At 39.9% G+C, this 20452-nt stretch overlaps 1 protein-coding gene across 1 annotated transcript in view; it reads right to left on the bottom strand.

The window, feature by feature from the left end:
- Positions 1–767: 767 nt before the first annotated feature.
- The window catches only part of mgll (monoglyceride lipase), a 38945-nt gene continuing 19260 nt past the window's right edge, over positions 768–20452 (bottom strand). The window contains exons 4-7 of the mRNA XM_069141592.1: positions 11721–11831; positions 11167–11256; positions 8473–8688; positions 768–7708 (exon numbers count right to left, since the gene is read on the bottom strand). Of these exons, the coding sequence (XP_068997693.1) occupies positions 7577–7708; positions 8473–8688; positions 11167–11256; positions 11721–11831 (549 nt within the window). The 3' untranslated portion in view covers positions 768–7576. The remainder of the gene's footprint in view (positions 7709–8472; positions 8689–11166; positions 11257–11720; positions 11832–20452) is intronic.

The following is a 20452-nucleotide window of genomic DNA, read 5'->3' as shown; positions in this document are numbered from 1 at the left end:
CAAATGTAGCCCAGTTATAATGAATAGAAATCGCAGCGACATCCTTGGTTCATTCATGCCTTGCATGTCTGCGCGGATCTGCAGGCACAGCTCGAGCAGCACATTCATATAACTGTGCTCGTCTTCAATGAAGTTTGTGATTCAACACCGCCACCTACTGCCTGATCTGTGCTTTTTAGTCTCCCTGACAACCAACACAACTGCCGGAATAATTCAACTCTCTCCAGCCACGTTTTCCTCCATCAGCCTTTAGTTTTGCTTATGAAACACCACCAGAAACCAGTTGGACCAAGTCCAGGAGCCAGCTGACCTGTGTCACACTTTAATTTACTCTGTTGTACATGTTACAGTATGAAAATGGACCTTCCGAACTTTATTTCACCTGTAGTAGCAGGTGAATCACTCAGAAGTTGGCCTGTATTTAATTTATTCGAAGAAGCATGCCAATGATAATAGTTTCCTTTGAAACTGAAAATGTGAATACTTGAATTATTTGTTTTAAATGGTTTGAAATGACTTTGAAAACACAATAAAAGGCCAGATGTTGCACCGAATGTTTGATGTGTTTAAAACAAACAAGAAACTGGATTGCTTCCAAAATACAATTCCTCAAACGTTATGCTCTTCCCTTCTGTTAAAGTCTTTAAAGCATTGTCCAAGTGTGCTTTGAAAATAAACATAATTACAAATCTGACTGAAAAAATGTCACCTTCACATGAAGGGCCCCATTGTGGTGAGAATCTGAGAAAGTCATCAGTCGAGTCAGCTTGTACAGTTAAAGTCACGCAGTTTATTCTGTAGGAGAGTAGACATTATGAGCAGTCTAGTAACAAGTAGTCGGACATTCAGCAATTCAGAAGTAATTCCATAACTACATTTTATATACACCATATATACATTATTTGAAGTAAATTGTCAAATGCTGATACTTGACTTATGAAGTGACTATTATGCAGCAGTGAAAGGTGTAAGATTCTGGCAATTTTGTATATTTGAATTGGGGTTAAATTAAGGGTTGGAGTACACAGTCTATAGAGGGGGAGCAAACCAAAATGGCACGTTTGTCACTTGACAGATGAATATCAGCATTGGACTGTTCAAATAAAGTGTCAACCAGTACAAACAACACATAACTTTACAAGGAAGACTCGAGGATGTGATGTCTCAAAATAAACTTAGGTCATAATGTACTGCCTACTCCCATATGACTGATTTGTCAGTGCTTTATCATGCTTACATTTTTATTCCACAATGTAATGAATAAAATGTGTCTCCATCACTTCAATACTGCATCTCTTGCTGGTATGAACACAGCTTTTCTCGACAATTCACACTTCATTTCGGTTGCTTTTTTACATCACCTAGGTGAGTTTTCCACTGTAGATGTTTGAAATACATTTACATATTCCATATTCAGACAAGATAGCTTACTGACCTTTTTTAGCATTTACAATCAGAAGTGGTAATGTTTCACGAATATTGTGTCACCTCACGAAAGTGCAGAGTAACACAGGACAAGTAATGACATAGAAATAAACCTTTTGAAAAATGATATGCAGCTCTGCCACAGATACACAATGCAAATCGTATGTTTAGTTCTTGCTTGAATAAAATACAAATTATATCCTCCATCTTGAAAACTGAATTTTTTACTTCTACATTGACTCAGAAAGTCCAAAATAATGCAGCCATTCAATACACAACAGTCTTAGTGGAAAATTGTATCACAATTCTTTGTATTATTATTATGTGACTTAATGTTCTGTTTCTGTTTGGATCCAATGGGATCAGAAGATTTTTAGACATTATACAGTCATTTGCCATTATAGTAACCCAAAAGCCTTGTCGTTAGTGTAAAGTATTGTGTTTCTCTGGATGTCTAAAACAAACCAGGTGTTTTATACGGGCTGGGAGGTATTTCTGTGCTGCAGCTCAGCCTGGATTGAAGGATTCAGGAAACAGTTTTTAACCTAAATCAGCTTAGACCCCTGATTGGACGTAAATTCAAACAGACAGACATAAATGGAGACAGACAGGAGGAAGACAAGACGACAGTTACAGTTACTGAACCAGAAACAGGAACAGATCAGGCAACAGACAGGCAGAGAAGCACAGGAACAGAGACGTAGATCTGGTTAACGCAGCTCTCTGTACTTTAGGGCTGTCAAAACACACAGACACACTGAGCCATTGACTCACACACAAGCACAAACGCTCGAGGGTATACATTCATTAGAGTAATAAGGCACAAACAACACTAGAACACAAATCAGTAATTAATGTACTATACATACTGCCACAAAAATCTCTTAAACTGTATAGAATCCATTTTAATTTTTTTTATCAGAGGCTTTTTTCCTTCAGAAAACCTGATAGTGTTTTTTAAGAACAGATACTTCAAGATTAAAGTGAAAGCAAATTCTTGAAATAGAAATTTGCTAACACAAGACAAAAGAATCTGCTGCAGTAACACTCTGTCGTTAATATTTTGTTAAAAAAAAAAAAAACATTTAAAATCTGATGGGTTAAACATTCAAAGTTCTGTGACAAATTACAACAAGACTTTTTTTTCAAAAAGTCTGACTTAAACAGACAGTAGCAAAATTCCCTTATCAGAAACACTGTCATACATTTTTGGGATTACTGACTGTACATACATACAACCTCAAACCTGTATCCATCTCTGAAAGTGCTGTGAAACCTCACGGCATGAGTCAGTGTGTTATGGTCTAGAAAAGTGCTTTGTCATGGTGTGTAATCAATATATAGGTGCCTCTATGTAAAAGTAATTTCTATAAATACTCTAAACAAGATAAATAAAAGATATGTAAAATACAATACAATCTAGACTTTTCTATTTCCAACAAGTGTTGTTAGCAATGATATGCTATTATACAGTGTATTACAAATATGTTGAGTAAGCAAGTTGTGTGACTGCTAGAAATAAATTGAAATCAATCAATACTGCTGATAAAGCCAGCAAGATTTGAAATAGGTTATTGATCCAAAATGCAATATTAACCATTTGAAAATGACATCTGCGCTTTAAAAACTGAGGGAAATGGTTAAAGTTAAACAACCTGAATCATCTGGATTTTGCCGCTATGATAAAGTGGAGTTAATTTTGAAAAAACCTCTGCACTGAATCTCTCCAGTACATTTGAATCTCACTAAAACCACAGTAAAGACTGGCCTGTGCCCTTCAGTCCTCCTTTGTATTTAACAGCTCTTTTCTTAGAAACAGTCATAAAGTCAAGATAAAAAACAAAAACAAAAATATTGGTTCCATTGACAACCTAGTAGACCAAATGAATTTTGTTTTGTTGCAAAAGCCGCAGCCCAATAAGATTCAGATGTTTCCTGCTCTCCATCTCCTTTACCTAATTTAGACCTTCTGTCTTACAAAAGAATCTTAACAGTCAAATGGATCATTAGATATCAACAGAGCGAGGCATTTGTACATGGCTATCTCTCAGTATGGCAAACCTGCACACAGTTCATGCTTGTGTAACCATACATGGCAGTGGAAAAGAGATACTGGCATGGACACAGATGCTTACATGGCTTTACAAGATGTTTGGACTGTGCCAGGGACTGCACACCATTAACATGAGTGGGAATGAAATATAGTAAAAGAAAAGTGGTGGATTCCTATTAAATGTCACTCAAAGACCATTTTGTTAATCAAGATGCAGAATAGATAGGAGCAAAAACACACAAACTCACTAGAAAAAAAAAGAAAAATTCGGCCAGAAATCTCCCAGAAATCTTTCTTTGCTCGGATGGTAATGTTCAGTACAAACAGCAGACAGGATTGTTTTGAATCCAGTGAGCGCGTGCTGCTCTTATTATTCCCCGAGCTGATGATGCTATTTATTTGTTCTCTTATCTCAACACTCACACAAAAGGGAATCCTCAGAGCAGCAAATGGACAAGCAGCCCTGAAAGTGCAGCAATGTCTGCTGTACTTCCTGTAGCATTAATGAATACACATTTTTCTCTTTGATTTTTGCTGTGGGAAAAAAAAAGTGCTGCCATGGTTACTGACAACTTCACTCCTCTCCTCTCCTCTCCTCTCCTCTCCTCTCCTCTCCTCTCCTCTCCTCTCCTCTCCTCTCCTCTCCTCTCCTCTCACTGCCTCTCCATCTCTCTCCATCCCCATAGCTAACGATGGCAGTAATATGCACTCATGTAGTCTGACAGGTAGAGCTTTTGAAATTTAGCGTTACATAGGATCCTGCAAGGCTGCAGCCATTGTGCCGACGCCGTGCAGCAGGGGTGCTATTATGAATTTCAATACAACTGGGGCTGTGTAGCCTTTGTGAGTGCCATGCCTGCTGCAGCCTAATCAGGAGTAGATTGTGTTTGAAGTGCTGGTGATGAAAAAACCCTGCAGTTCTGGTTGAGGTTAAGAGTCTGACTCCCACTGGGGCTGATGAATACATTATATCTCCATCTATGTCTGCACCCAATGTAATCTGATATTTGTATCCCATGAGTCCTGCGGAAATATAAGAGGAGGCACTTATACCCTGAAGTTCCTTCTATTTATTCTCTCTTTTTTCTTTTCTATTAAAATTGGTCCCCTATCCTTTAATTGCCTCAAGATGTATTTCCTATTTACTGCATTTTTACACATCATGCAACGCACTATGAACTGTGTGGTCTTTTCCTGCTGGTCACAATGAATTTGTCTCATTTTCCAATGCATCACAGCTATGCAACTGACTTAAGTCAGTTTTGAAAATATGAGAGACAATTAAAGTAAAGACAGAAAAACACATCAGAACTTGAAGGTGAGTAATTTTAGGTCAAACTCCTGCCAACAGAGTGGCATTAAGATGAGTAGAATCAGTGGCAGGTTAAGTGGTGCACCCCGTTACAAACGAGTGGGAGCTGTATAACCGAAAAAGCAGGAATAATCCAGATAAAAATGCCATTTTATCACTATATAATGTAACCTGTTCTGTCCTGCTTTGATAAATGACCACTAGGGACAGTGTGGGTGTCTGACAGTACAAGATGTTTGGATGTGTAGTAGAACAAGGGCCTCTGTGATGGACAGAACAAAGAGCACTGGTTACCACAGCAGAGAGAAAAAAACAACAAAAAAACACCCGAGGTGGTGAAACAGGGTGGCACGGGGTGAGTCAAGTTTAGGTACAGAGTGAAGAGGAAGCTCCAAACCAGAAAGTCAAACTCATTTCTATCAGTCCTGTAGTGATCACCTCGGTGACAGCGCATGTAAAATGGAATAAGAAAAAAAATTCTACCCCGCTGCTGGACTGCTGCCATGGTTACACATGATGAACAGTCACTGTGGATACCGGGGACAATCTCTGCATGAGTCTCTTTGAACTGGGTGGGAAAAAAATAAAGCAGGGTGACACAGTTGAATGTCTGTCCAAGTACTGGACACTGTACGTATCTTCTATAGGGCATGCTTGAAAGAACAAAGTGGTTCATGAATGTCTGGTGTCAGACATGAATCACCACAAACATCTAAATGTTTGGTCCCTTCATGCTCCTGAAACTTCTCATGCCTGATGAAGGGGTGGGAAATGATTAATGTGTGAGGCAATAGCAGCTAATTACAGTCTACCTGACGATATAAAATGGCGAGCTCAGTGCGTGTCTGTCAGGCTTATAATTACAGAGCCATCGATAGTATAAGGTACCGTGACATTATTGCTGTGGTGGAGCTGAGAATATATTTGGAGCCAGGGTTGACTTCAAGTACTGCTAACCGCTGACACTTTGAGAAGTGACTGGAAGTGAACAGAAAAGAGGCGATAGATGCTTTAGCCTGTCCTACTGCAGGTGGGGTTTAGAGGATCAAATAAACCTGAGCCACACTGTTGCTATTGGTAGTTTTCTTGTGGAAAGTGCATTTTTATATTATTATTTAGTTATTCTTTCAAATACCCAATCCGAGGGTATAACAGCTAATTCAAAGCCTTCTGCAACCTAATAGAGAAGTACATAATATTTTATTTAAAAGAGATTCATTTGAATTTGGACATGTGTACGTATGGATAATATAAATGTCTTGGATTAAAAAAATTACACTTTCTATAACACTAATTGGAATGTTTTACAGAACATCCTGTTTTCCTGATAAAAAGATGACTACCGCTTTGTTTTTAATGAGGGAATTGTTTCCTGCTGTGGCCACCGATGCTTGAAATGAATACTGTACATCCATTTAGCTTCAAGGTGCACTGGATAAACTTACTTAGCAAACAGCAGATGTTATGTGAACAGAGACAGTCTTCTCTTTTGTCTCCGGCGACAGCGATGTTTCCCTCTCGTTTCCCAGCTGGGGTCTATATCGGCAGTCTGAACTTAATGAAGGTGTGGCTCCAGAGGACGAGTCTAACAGTGAAGTCAACTGTGGCCTTAAAGGGTCAAAGGCCAAAGAGTGGCGAAATCATTTGACCTTTGACCCCTCTCAAAACTTCCCATCTGCAGAGAGAGATGGAGCAGCTTTGCCTCATTACCTACACTCTTAACAAAGGTAATAGAGAAATACAGGACCTACATGGAAGGTTATTGTGTTCATTGGCCACACAGTAAATAAACAAAGGTGGTCGCGATGTACTCATAGAAAGAAATTAAAATAACTTTGTATAAAATATCACCTTAAAATGTTTTCCTACATGCCAAATTAATAATTATTAGAACTGAAACTAGACTTTAGGCTGAGTTTAGATAGACCTCATCTTCATATTGTATGAGTGCCAACCATCTGTTTTCAGACCAACCATCTGTCCTCGGGTCAAACAAAGGACACATATGGAGGAAGTCAGGAGAAGACTTACTCTACAAGAGCTGCCTGCATTAAAAAAGTGGTATTTTCTAATGTTTTTTAAACAGTGCATTTAAGGAGGAGACAGGAGAGGTGGGATTGGGTCGCAGAAAACAGAGGAAGAAACTAAGTGGAGTTTGAGATGACAGCGTCTCCTGAGCTGTGCAGTCCAGCTAAATGTTGAAGTATTCAGCCAGCACTGAACCGACTGCCATCTTCCACCTGTTCCTGACCTTTAACATGTCCGTGAATGGTGGAGGAGCAAAAAGGATCAACAATATTTGATGTTACTTTTGTCATTAGTACTAAATAGACCTGGTCGGTTGGTATAGTTGAGGAGATGGAAACTCCATTATTGCACTTCAAACCCTCGCACACTGTGACTTTATTTGAGCTACACTTGACTGCAATTCAATGCAGAGATGATGAAATGGTAACCAAATAAACCCACTGGCTGGAATACATGAGGCACATCCTTGATCATAAGGTTTGCCAGAAAACTGACCATTGCTGCCTAATATCTACAATAAGAAGTGCTTTCTGACCCCATCATCCAATTAAAATCAATGGTCTGATTGATAGGCTCACAGTAGACAGGGGGTTAGTCTGTTTTTATGCAGTATATGTCTAGAGGATAGTGACGTCCGTCTCTATCCACAAACGTATCTCCTAGACAGGAGAGTGCAGTGGTGTCGTTACACCTGACAGATTACAGGAGAGTGAGCAGGGCTCTTGGGAGTGCTGACCGAGAAGTTGCAAGTTACAAATCTACGAGCGTTGCTGTTGCATCGATGTCGGGGCAGGAAGGCGCTCCGTGATCCAGCCGGTCACCTCCTCCAGCACGGACTCAGCCACCTCAGGGAGGTCGTGGTGAAGAGCGTGGTAGCCTCCTACGTAGACCTGGGAAAGAGTCAGAGAGATGTGATATAAACAAGGAAGTTGCTTAAAAAGTGGTTTATTTAAGCTCTAGAAACACAATGTCAGTCCTAACCGTTTTTAAAGAAACTGCAGTGTGAGTTTTCAGGAGTGAAAGTTAAGACCAATTCATTCTGCTTTGCTAAACCTATAGGCAAATACTACAAAAGTAAATAAACAAAATTCTTCTGTGATCAAAGAACTTCCTCGTACTGCTTGTTGTGATTTGTTGTGAAACCCCGGTCATTTAGTCCAATAGTTTCCTTCATAAGTCCTGTGATACAGCAGTACATGAACAACCCTTTGATTCTGTGATTTTCTCATTGAGCTGCAGGAGAAAAGAAGAACATGCATAACACCCATTTCTTCTTTTTCACATCTCTCCCCTCTGGTTCCTTTTTTTTTCTTCCACTTTTTCACCCTCCTTTTAACTCCCGTGTGATAAACCATGTGATGATATAGTGTATGAACTTCCCTCTTCCTGGAGATAAGAGTGAACATTGTGGCCCGGTTGAAAGTTTCTGTATCAGTCAACCACAAAATAATCCACTTTTTTCACCTTGTACAACCAGTACAGATGCCACTTTTAAAAAGTGTCAGAAGAGAGCAACATTATTTAATGTAACCAGGCGACCTGGCTTAGAAAAAATGATAATTTTCAATAACAGTAAAAAAAAAGGACAATAAAGGCTAAACTAAATGTTCAATGATCCCAAGAATAAAAACTCCTCTAAACAAGCCGTCCCCACCTTGATTTTCTTGTCTGAACTCGAAACGCTCTCATACATCATCATGGAGCCTCGGATGTCGCAGAGCTTGTCAGCATCGCCGTGAAGGAGCAGGAAGGGCCAGCTGATGGATGGGATCTCCCTCTCGATACGCGCCGCCGCCCCCATCAGCTGAATGCCGAATGACACCCGTAACCCGCCGTGGAAGTTCAGCTCATCAGTGTCGTACGCCTCCACCTGAATGGCGACACGGAAACAAAAGTTAAGGGGAAACATGGATGATGCTTTAATTCATCACATCAACTCAAAAACCTTAGAGTGTCAAGATTTTCCTTTAAAACAAATGATACAACTTTCCATAATGATGGAAAGTCACAAACCTGTTTTATTTCTCTGTAAGCATAACCATAGCAACAATGTTGGTTGTTGGACATGAGGTTTGGAAAGTGGTGGTGCACAGCCTGAATATTAAACATCTATATTTAACAAGCAAATAAAGAGAAGTAAAGAGAAGAAGAAAATGTGACCATAAAAAATGAGAAAAAGACTCCTCAGAAAACCTTGAAAGGGGGAACAAGGGTTGTTAATAAATTGGTAGGATGAAAGGAGGAATAAAAAAGGTGGGAAGAGCAGAAAGATGGACGTCGGGTCAAACTGAGGCCGGCAGGGAGACCAGATGAAAGGAAAATAGCAGGTTTACATTAGTTTAAATCAGAGTTGGGTAGCAGAAGACACACCCTGCTTCTCTGCCATGTCGTTCGCCTAAGTCACACATGTCTACTCCGTTTCTACATAAACACTGCTGAGGCCCACCTCACAACAGACAGCTTCTCTCAGGTGTCTCAGGTGCCTTTAATAAATGAATGACTGCAAACTGAGCTGTTTTTTTGTTTTTGTTTTTATGTAATTTACTTAATTAAACATTCAGCATTATTTACAGACTCTGTGTGGTCTCCCTCTCATGTCTCATATTTTTGAGGCAGGTTGTGACAAGAGACAGACATGAAACAATGAGAGAAAGAGCAGTATTACATACGAACTGTGGATATTGTGGTACATGCACCTCAACTCTTCGGCCCAGTGTCACGGTAAAGTGTGTAATTCACCCCTTAGTCCACTAGAGGGCAGCGCGAGGGGAGGCAGAAGGCGTAAATCACAGACCATCATGCAGGAGGCCAGGGTTTGAATCTGGGCGAAGATTTTGTGGATGTGTGTTTTTGTGTTTGTGTGATGTTTTCCCCAAACCCTAACCACGTGGTTTTCCGCTTGTATTTTTTCCCCCAAAACAAATGTTTTTTACACTTCGTGATGCAAAGTTGTGAAACTGATACGCTGCCCTCTATTGGACTGATGCATGTATTACACAATTTGTTGTGATATCAGGTTGAACCATTATGCTACTAGCCAACCAGGCTGATTTTATTTTCTTCCACAAATTCCTGACGCCGTGTTAAAGATAACCAGCAATGAACAAAAATTATTTACCTGAGCAAAAGTACCAATACCAAAAAATTTCTCCATTACTCATTAAAAACACAACTTTCAAAAAGTTCAGTATGCCGTACATACTACACGTCAGAAATTTATGCTTAAGGTATGAAAAATTAAAGTACTGATTCTACAGAAAAATGGTCCACATGACTGATATGATAATTTTACTGATGAACTGGTGGTCGAGGTGTAGATGGTTTTGTTGCATTCTCTGGTGTACTAGGTCAGTGCTTTCTTTAGATAAATCAGGGAGTTTGTGAAATGATTAATGGGAGACCTAAGACAGAAAAAAAATTCTGCTACATAAATCTATTTTTCTCCAATCTTTGTTTTATTTGTGAAATATTGAATTGTTTCATCTCTTACTGTAATCTCTACATAGAATAGTCTCTTATTCAGCAGTGAGGTGGATCTGTCTAACACTGATAATGTCCCAAGACACATAAAAGAAAGTGGACATGGTCACAGTGGGTAATTAGAGCACAATATGGCCCATTTATTTGAAATATATCTGTCTTGTGTTGTGGTTGTGACATCATACCATGAAGTGAGCTTCTACAGCGGGACACCTGTTAATTGTGTCAAGAAATACATCTAATTTTACTTTGACCAAATCCTTTCAGGAAACTTTGTCACAAGTCAACCAAAAAATATCTCCCTTTTAATGTTTCATTAAGGTATCTATTGATCTGTTGTGTCTATCTATTGTTGTACCAGGGTGAACACTCCAAGTATTTGCACACACAACCAGGAAGTACAAAACCCACAGAACACATCCACAGGCACATTTACATGCGAAAAGAGTGTGTGGTTGTACCTGCATGTCTGTCCCGTCTGTGGTTCATCGAGAGGTTATACAAGAAATGTGTCCGTGTATAAAATACACAAACAGTTTTGTCCCTTTTGTCCTCTAGGTGACACAGTAAACGCACCCCGTTAACAGTACAAACCACCCAGTTTACTGCACACACACCTAAATTTGGACGGACATTTACTGTTTGGAAAAAATTCAAAGTATCTGTCCCTGGGTGGTCTTTCATCCTGGGATTGTCCAAAAAATTTACCGTCTCACGCGCGTGTACATAGAAACGACACGCATTTCCCCCCTTGAGACCTCGGATATTCTATTTTCTGATACATCCGCACCTGATATTTCAATCACAGGCAACAATACAGCTCGCCGACCTAGACACGCACACACACCAACATCTGTCTAGGTCTCACCTGCTTCTTGTCCCGTGACACCCACTTGGATTCGATGGAGCCCAGAGTGAGGCTGGGCATAATGTGGTTCAGGATCTTCGCCATGAAAACCTGCAAACAGCGAAAATCACAACACACTGAGAAGTTCAGTTTATTTTCACACATCAACACCTTCTTAAAGAATGTTTCTATCTCTTTTCTTCATCTGACTCATCGAACAAAGAAATACAGTCCTGTTTATATGCGAGTGTTTCCACTGTTTCATGTCAGTGCCAGATTTAAAAACACATTTCGTCTGGTTAATGCTGAAGAAAAACAAGTCTCTTCTCCTCCAATGGAGATTTTAACATCACTTTTGTCAGTGTTTGGCCTTGAACATGGGAAACACTTGTATCAGTGATTTAGTAAGAGACAGGTAACGGCGCTCAAGTGGTACTTAAACTGATTCTTGCTCTCAAAACAGGAAAAATAAAAGGTGGCAGTAATATAGTCATCATGAAAGAGGGGGAAAACAGATAGAAAGGAGAAAAGGGAAGTTTAGAAGATAAGTGGACTAAAAATACACCTCAATATACCTTGAATGGTGTGGCAGAGTCTGGGTTCATCTGGACCATCGGAGCAATCAGAACCACTCCAGCAAAATCACCGGGTCTTTCACAGGCTGTCAGGATTGAGATAGCACCACCCTAATGGAGAAAAAAAACAGTACTGTAAACGAAATGTGAAACCGAGCTAGTTATAAAAAGGAAAACCAATTGTTCAAATGTTGTGCTTAAGTTATTTGAATAGTTAAAAAAAAAATATCAGATTTTAGGTTCAAAGCAAGCAGCAGCCGACATTGACATCACCTATTTGTTTGTGAACTGCTGCTCTGAAGCCTTGAGTTCGGCATTTTGGCCGTCGTCATCTTGCTATTTTCGAGCCAGATGAGCTGGGGAGGCGCGAGCCATGAATCCGACTCAATCTAATTGGAAACCCAAGGACACTACGGTTGCCCACCTATATCGGAAACCTGACTACACCACAGACTTGTCAATCAAGACCTGTTCAGCTGAACACAACTTGGTTACGTTGATTAAAATTGGTGCAAAAATAATGTTGACAATATTCAGTTTTAATAGACATGTAATTTATTGATATCTTAACACCCAGAACTCAGATGTATGTGGAGTAGTAATCCACAAAATTTGGGAAATTCTCAATAATGGCGATTTCACCTCAGTGTTTCTATGTCAAAGCTGTTTACTGCCCAGCTGATCATAGTTTAGTATCCGCATTTTGATTGGTTGCCATGCAAAACAGTGTTGCATTTCACTGCAGTTATTGCAACTAAATTGGATGCAGCCAACTTTTTCAGTTAATCAACATGTTTTTTTAAACAGAGTAGAGTGAGTTTCTCAAGGCTGGCTTAACATAATTACATAATAAAAAAAAAAATTAGCTGATACTCAGCAAAGCAACTTGACATGTGGAGCAATTCTTTTGACTTCTGAGATCTCCAAATGCAAAAGCAGCCAATGGTGAGGAGTTAAGAAAAAGAAAAGTGTAAAAAAAAAAAAAAAAAAAAAAAAGCCATAGGCTATTAAAATTCTAAGGATAAAACCAAATAAATTGTCTCCTGTGATAGAAGTGGGAAGGTCTCAGCAAAGTAGGTGAGAGGTTCTGGTGCGATGAGCAGTGGGAAAACTCCTCAGAGGTCAAGACTAACATAAAACAATCTGTCTTTTGTTTAGACGGGCGTGAATTTCCACCCGGCTCTTTTCTTGTTGTTGTGCTACACAGACTGGGAGAGAGACGTGGACGTGAACCCGCGGCCCTCGGGGCACAATGTGGACTGTGTGGGTACAGCGAACATCAGGGCAAGGCTACACCTTGGCCCCCATGCTGACATTTTGGGGATTGTGATTTAAATCCTGTGATGTAGGGCCATGGTAATTAGCAGCTTTGTGGTGGGCAAAGCTCAAATCAATTTGCCACAGTTGACTTTGGCGTGGTCTCTCTTCTCGTACGCAACAAGTGCAGGACACACACACAAACACAGTGATCGTGCGTGGGCGGGTCCGTCCCCTTCTCTCACTCTCTTTTTTGGAGACTAATTGGCTTCAACTTTGTTTATGAGAGCGGTCTTTGTCACTTGTGTGAATATTCATCAGCCTGGGGCCAATGACAGGATCACTTCATGAAAAGAGGCTCTGCAGAAAGACAAAACATTTCCCACCAGAAAACTTCACTCTCTAAAGACACGCACGCACGCACGCACGCACGCACGCACGCACACACACACACACACACACACACACACACACACACACACACACACACACACACACACACACACACACACACACACACTGAAAGAGCGTCGCTACCTAAGTCTCTTATTTTTGGGGTCTTTCTCTTACACACAGAATAATTGCTTGATCAAATGGTGAAAATCCTTTTGGCTGCACAAACTGGCAGATCTGTTTGACATATTTGATTCTTGATAAGTATACTGAATGTAATTTTGCCCAGTGCTCGACCCTGAATGAGAGAGACGAGAGTGAATAGGGAAAAGGAAGCGAGAGAGACTCAGGGACAGAAGGAAGATTGCGACAGAGCAGCTCTTTCAGAGGCTGATTAGAGGCCTCCTTACACTTTCTGTCTCTGAACTTTGGTTGCTAGGATGAATGCTGGTATTGTCCAGCTACACACTGACAGTGGGTGGACTTTAACTGTCAAAAAATGCCAGAGGAGCTAACAGATCGACAAAATATCGACTATACAGCTGTCGTACTAACAATACCAAGTCTGAATAGAAAAAAAATTGACATTATATGAACTAAACAGTTAAATGTTTATACATTGACTGAAGTAGGCTGAAGGCTACTGAACATTACTTAGTCAAGATGGCTGTTAAATGTACATTATCAACACCTGACAAATAGATAATATTCACACACCAAAGGAAAAAGTAATATGGCCTAAAACCTTAATAAAGTAGCATAATATCTACTAAATATTTAATACAGAGACATTTTACGAACTTAGAGCCTTCATTAGGGCAAGTAACAAAAGTAAGGGTGTGGAAATGGCAGACAAATAAATATACCAGAATGCAGTAAGAAATGCTTTTATAGAACTAAAGTCATACTTGATTAGTTTATAAAATGCTTTTTTTCCCCCCCCCCTCTTTAATTTGAGTAGTAGCAGCTGGGAGAGGGAGAGGAGACGTAAGGGTAAAATTAAGTGTTACAATGTCCTGAAAAAAGTTCAATCCACATAACTGGACTGACATTTTGATTGTAATGTGTCACTTATCATATGAAAGAAGTTTCCAGTTTGAAGAAGAGAAGAAGCCTTTTTATTGAACAGCAGTCCAGTGATTTGTTTTAAGTCTTCTCCAGTTATTAATAGGAAACAGGCTTCAGTAAAAAGTAAAAACCCCAAAAAAGGCATTGGATTAAACAAAGGGAATTTTGTTTTAGCATAACAAGACACTGAATGAGTAATAATACTGGGGGTAGACGGAGGCCTAAAAGCTGAACAAACAGATTATTGAGCCGTTGCATAAAACACTGGCACTGAGGAAGTAGGACAAATGAGCCTCAGGCCAGAAAACACTGATGAGAAAGAGGGAAATGAGGAAGAGTGGGAAGAAGTCAAAGCTCAAGGCATTTATCAGCATTCCCATCAGCTGATACAACACTGACAAACCGCGGAAATTCTTGAAAATAATGGAAAATGCGGAAACATCTACTGTTAAACCAAGTAAGAAGCAGGGAAAACTGTGAAAAAGAAGCTACAAATCTGCAGTTGTAATTAGTTTTTATGTTCTATCTTAAAAATGCTCGTATGTTTTGGTGTTTTGTAAACAGTGAGAATGTGAACCGTGTTGCTATTTAGGAAACTATGAACTGATTCTTCACCTCATCTTGGAGTGCTTTAAAATGGTAATATTTTGTATAATTATTCACTCATTTTAGGTGGAAAATTATCCCACAACAATTTTTTAACAAACAAAACTAAGAGTCTGCAGCTCAAAGCTCTGAAAGGCTGCATGCAGAACTTCTTTGACCACCACATGCCGGCTTAAAATCCTTACATGCTGATGTCTAGCAGGTAAAATCACTTCCTATTGGTGCACTGTCTGACATTTTTAGAATGAATTAAACGTACACGCTGGAGTGCCCTGAAGAACTTCACAATGAAATAAAAAAAATAACTTGTGTGTATGGCATGCACACTAATGAACAATCCCACAATGCAATGCTCCTTATGTCATAGATGCAAAAATTGCCATCAGCCTCCTGTCAGACCAACATTGCTGTACTTAGAGCCATGCTGCAAATGGCTAAAGAAACCTGTTTAAGTCTACACCCAACTAACAGTATGCATGTCGAATCACATTCTTGTTTCAATGATTAGTAATCTTACAGGATTAGAACTTGCTGATAGATTTAGACATTCTTTTAGGATAAATTTGATCAGTGCAACTACTGGAAGTGGTGCAGGTGATGTATGAGGAGTGGGGCATCTTTCTTTATTAGACCAACACCGCTGCTGGACTCTGCTAACTGCTCCACAGTGTCCTCAGGATGTTATTATTGGAGCAGCGTGCATACAGTGTACTCCACGGGTGGTTTCCATTGTCTTGTAGTTTTTTGCGTCATCCAGGCAACATTAAACAGAAATTCACATAAACGGAGGAGCAGAGGACACAGACTAATAGAAACAGGATGCAGAGACACAACAGTGGGAAGCTGGGAAATGAGGCCTGTGAGAACACAGTGACACAATATTTAATTTGGGTTTCCCAAACACAGAGTCTGTGTTTTATTTGTTTCTAGAAAGCATAAGAAAAAACAGGAAAACTAGAGAGGGGGGGGCGAAAATAATAAAGGGCATGGAAATGAAAGGAAGGGGAAACAAAAGATTAGAGGATATGAAAAAGATGGAGGGAGTAAAACAGAAAGATGCCATGAAGCGAAGAGAAATCTAGGAATGGAAGCAGAGAATGGACGTACAGGCTTATTTGACATCAGCAGAGTATACAGAAACATCAGATGAAATGACAAAGATGGAGAGATGAACCGAAAATAGAAAAGAAAAGAGAAAATGACATGGAAAGCAAAAGATGGGGAAAGAGGGAGGAAAGGAAATATGTTCTACTGTGACTTTGCTCAGCTGTGTCTTAGTATTTACAGACTCTGATATCTAAACAGAAGCTCAGCCTCTCTGGGAACCCACAGCGCTACACAAAACAATTTTCACCGTTGCTACAACCTTAGACTGTTGTGAATGCAGCTTCGGTCTTTATATAAACAGAGAGCTGCTGCATGGGAACGCATGAGCCATAAATGGTTTGCCAAAGCAGACTCATTAATTAAATGGAGCGTTATTCAAAGCATCTAAAAGCCCAACTGAGGGAGATAAATATGACTTAATTTACCAGAGGGAGCAGCGAGGAGAAGTTGTGTTGAATGGAGGACAGTTGGATTTAAAATACAGCCTTCACAGCAGAAAGTAAAAAATCATGTTGGACATTAAAAAAAATGATAATCATAAAAAGAGATTCTGTGATTGCAAACAGCTTCACATGCAGCACATTTTCACAAATCATTCAACAACCACGGCTTTTAATAAGCCATCAGTTCTGCACATGCAAACAAACAAAAAAGGTAATTAATGAAAGTTATTTTCATAACCCATTAGGCGTGAAACTAAAAGTGTTAGTAAGTCATTAATAAAATGTTCTTTCACTACATTCCATCACCTTCAGTCAGTCGTTCTGGGATTTGAATGAATTAAAAAAGATTTAGTCATGGCACCTTGCGCAAAACAAATTCAACAGTTATTCCCAGTAGACACAAGTTTGAGTTTTAGTGAACATTATTGCAGGATTCTCAGAGAACAGCACATCTCTAAATGTTATGATTACAAGATCATGAATTACTACTACATGGATCTCCCTCCAGATGCTCTTTTACAAGTGAATGAAACAGTCTATTTGAGAGGTCTTCCTGATCAACAATAAAGAAAGGGCACACATTAGGTAAACATTGCTCTTATTAATGGCTTATCAGTGTTATAAAGCATGATACACAGCCAAGCGGCCACCAACATGGACGTCACAGATTGGTTTGTGAACGGTCATTATAAAGCCTCAACTTTGGATTCCGGCCGTCATCATCTTGTGAGTTCAGAGTGGTTTGGAGCCAGAAATGACCATATTTAGACGAGCTGGGGGAGAATGAGTTCGGTCTGGTTGAAAACCTTATACTACGTCCCGCCCACAGATAGCTGTAACCTGATTGCACCACAGGCCTGTCAATTAAACACGTTTTTGAGTCTTATTTTCTCATTTATGCTGGGATTATTTTCAGAAGGACCGCCACAAAACTAATAAGGAGTGATTTTGGCTAGCGAAACCAGAATAACTTGAAAATGTCCTGACTTCAAATTTCATGAGAGAAGTTACAAGGGAGTTTATGGCGCTGGAAGCTTTTTGGAGCCAACCTGTTGTGGCCCTTGGTGGTATTGCAGCTTAAGGTACTTCTGCATCGGCCTCATTTTTCAGATCTGGAAGCTACGTCTGCTTTTGTATACAGTCTATGTACACAGCCTGGTATCATGGCAAAGTGTGTAATACACCTGTCAGTCCACTAGAGGATACCTTGTCAGTGCTACATTTTGCCTCATCATTGACCGGGGTCAAAAAGGAACAAAAACAGGACCAGTGCTTGTGTTGGCGTGAAAGCAGAAGACAACGTGGATTTTTTTTAAACAACGCAAGTTATTTCAATTATGTAACATATTTGTTACGAACGGTAATGAACTAACATGACGAACGACATACGAATGTTACTTGTGTGAAATTACTTATTTCAAACCAAACCATGATCTTTTCCTAAACCTAACCAACATAAAGCAGCTTTTCATGCCTTGGCAAACGTGACACTGACAGGATGTCCTCTAGTGGACTGATGGTGCATCACATGCTTTGGCATGATACAATGTCCTTATTCAATGTACATTAACGTACAATGTATAGATCTTAAACTACAGCTTAACAAATAACAGGACTGCCTTGAAGTTAAGAACTCAGTGTCTGAAACATATAAAACTCTGAGCTTGTGAAAGTGTGCTGCCACTTTTTCTTAAAAAGCTCAAATATAATTTTTCAAACAATGTACATTTCATTTTTCTGCAGTAAAATCTTTCAAATCCAACATGCCAACTGCATCACTGCTGTGCGAGATAACAAGGCTTCATGCTTGTCATGCTGAAACAGTTCTGTAATGAATCTGAATTTCTCCTCTGTGTTCCCTGCTTGAAACGAGTCTTCTGGCTGTGAACCAGAAGACTAAAAACTGTGTATTTGTGTTCAGCCTTACACAGGTGGCGCTGACTGCAGCACGTTCAAAGGATCTCCTGTTTCGTGTTCTGGGACAGTGAAGGCAGCTTCTTTATAGAGCACAAAATACAGTGTGACACTACAGTTACAGCTGCATACATGAAAATGTGTCTGTATGAATACAGAATCTGAGCAATAGAAACAAGTTCATGGGAGAACAAATTGATTCGACCTACAAACACCGAGAGCAATCGTTCATTATATAACTCGTCATAACTCCTGTTTGTGTTCTGTTCGATGTACTAAAAGTCAGTGGGTCGCAGGGCACAACAATAAGAGGCTGTGATGCAGTTCTCAGAAGAAAAACTGAGTAAATTGATCAGATAAAAATAGTTCCATGGCTGGCCTTGAGGGTTTTTGTATCCAGGTGTTGTGTAATTCTTCTTGAAAATAATTCTAGTTCAATCTTGGGTCTGCAGACTATACAAAGCCACATTAAGGACTATTGGAATGGATTTTAAAATGTTTTTCCTCTGAACTGAAATTAAAACCAGCTTAGAACCAAACAGATTTTTAAACCAAACTCAGCTGATTAAACTTCTGAAGGAATTAAAGGTCAAGTAAATGGGAAATACAGACTTTTATGAATTTTTTGCACCTGTTTAGCACACTATAATAATCCCTGCTCGCTGTGCATAACAGTGTGTGTAGCAAACTGAATATCACAGCTTGTCACTGGTTTGGTGTTCTTTATTTAAAGAAATAGTTTGTCATCCATCCATTTTCTATACCCGCTTTATCCTGAACAGGGTCACGGGGGGGCTGCAGCCTATCCCAGCTCACTTTGGGCGGAGGAAGGGTTCACCTCGGACAGGTCGCCAGTCCATCACAGGACCAACACATAGAGACAGACACAAACAAAGACCATTCATGCTCTCATTCACCCCTAAGGGCAATTTGTAGAATCACCTGAGAATTAACCTGACATGCATGTTTTTGGACGGTGGGAGGAAACCAGAGTACTCGGAGAGAACCCACGCAGGCACAGGGAGAATATGCAAACACCACACAAAAAGCCCGGACTCGAACCCAGAACCTTTTTGCTGTGAGGCAACAATGCTAACCACAGCACCACTGTGCCGCCTATAGTTTATCATGTTCAAAAAAATTTGATTTTTTTTTTTTGCTTTCATTCAGATTAAATTGGTGTCTTTTCATTCAGAAAGTTTGATAATAAGACTGATGAGGCAGAATCAAAAGGCATTTAGCTTAGCTTAGCATAAACAATGGCAACAGTAGGGAACAGCTAGCCTGGTACTCTGCACAGTTCAAAATCCATGTGGATTTGGTGGAAGTTAGATGTATTTTTAAAAGAATAACAATACTTTTAAAGTGCTTGTGGGCCTGTTGGGCTAACCAAGGCTTATTTGCTTAGCTTAGCCCAAAGACTGGAAAACCGGGGGAAATCTAACCCAAAGAAATCCTACCAGCAACTCTAAATTGCCTAACATTTGATAGATAAACAATATTACGGAACTTTGAAATTTTCAGGTTTGCAAATAATCACCCACTGTAAGAGAAGGTCAGTAGAAGATTACGTGACAGATTCCTGGACCGGCAGGGGAAAGTGCGCACACTCTCTTCTCTCTGTCCACAAATACAGCCATGTTGCCCCTGAGCAGGTCACTGAACCTGTAGCTGCTCTGCTGGAGGCTTTCAGTAACCAGCAGCAGCTGCAGGCTGTGGGGAATGTGTGTCACTGTTTAAAAGGTAAGCAGGACGTTACCGAGAAGAGCAAATGTTCCGTGAACTGCGTGGGTGTTTGTCCAGCACACAGAAATACTGCACACGCTGCTCTTATCAAGTCGAACCCAAGAAAATATCTTTAAAAAGGACAAAAACACATGCGTACTGATGGATTTTAATGTATTATTAAAATAGTTTCACCTCAATAGTGACACTTGTCTATTT

This window comes from Embiotoca jacksoni, unplaced genomic scaffold (assembly GCF_022577435.1).
Source record: "Embiotoca jacksoni isolate LCO1_2020_lvr unplaced genomic scaffold, fEmbJac1.0.p SCAF_9, whole genome shotgun sequence".
Taxonomy (NCBI): Eukaryota; Metazoa; Chordata; class Actinopteri; family Embiotocidae; genus Embiotoca; species Embiotoca jacksoni.
The sequence above is the reverse complement of the archived record's forward strand: the minus strand, read 5'-3'. Positions and strand labels throughout refer to the sequence as shown.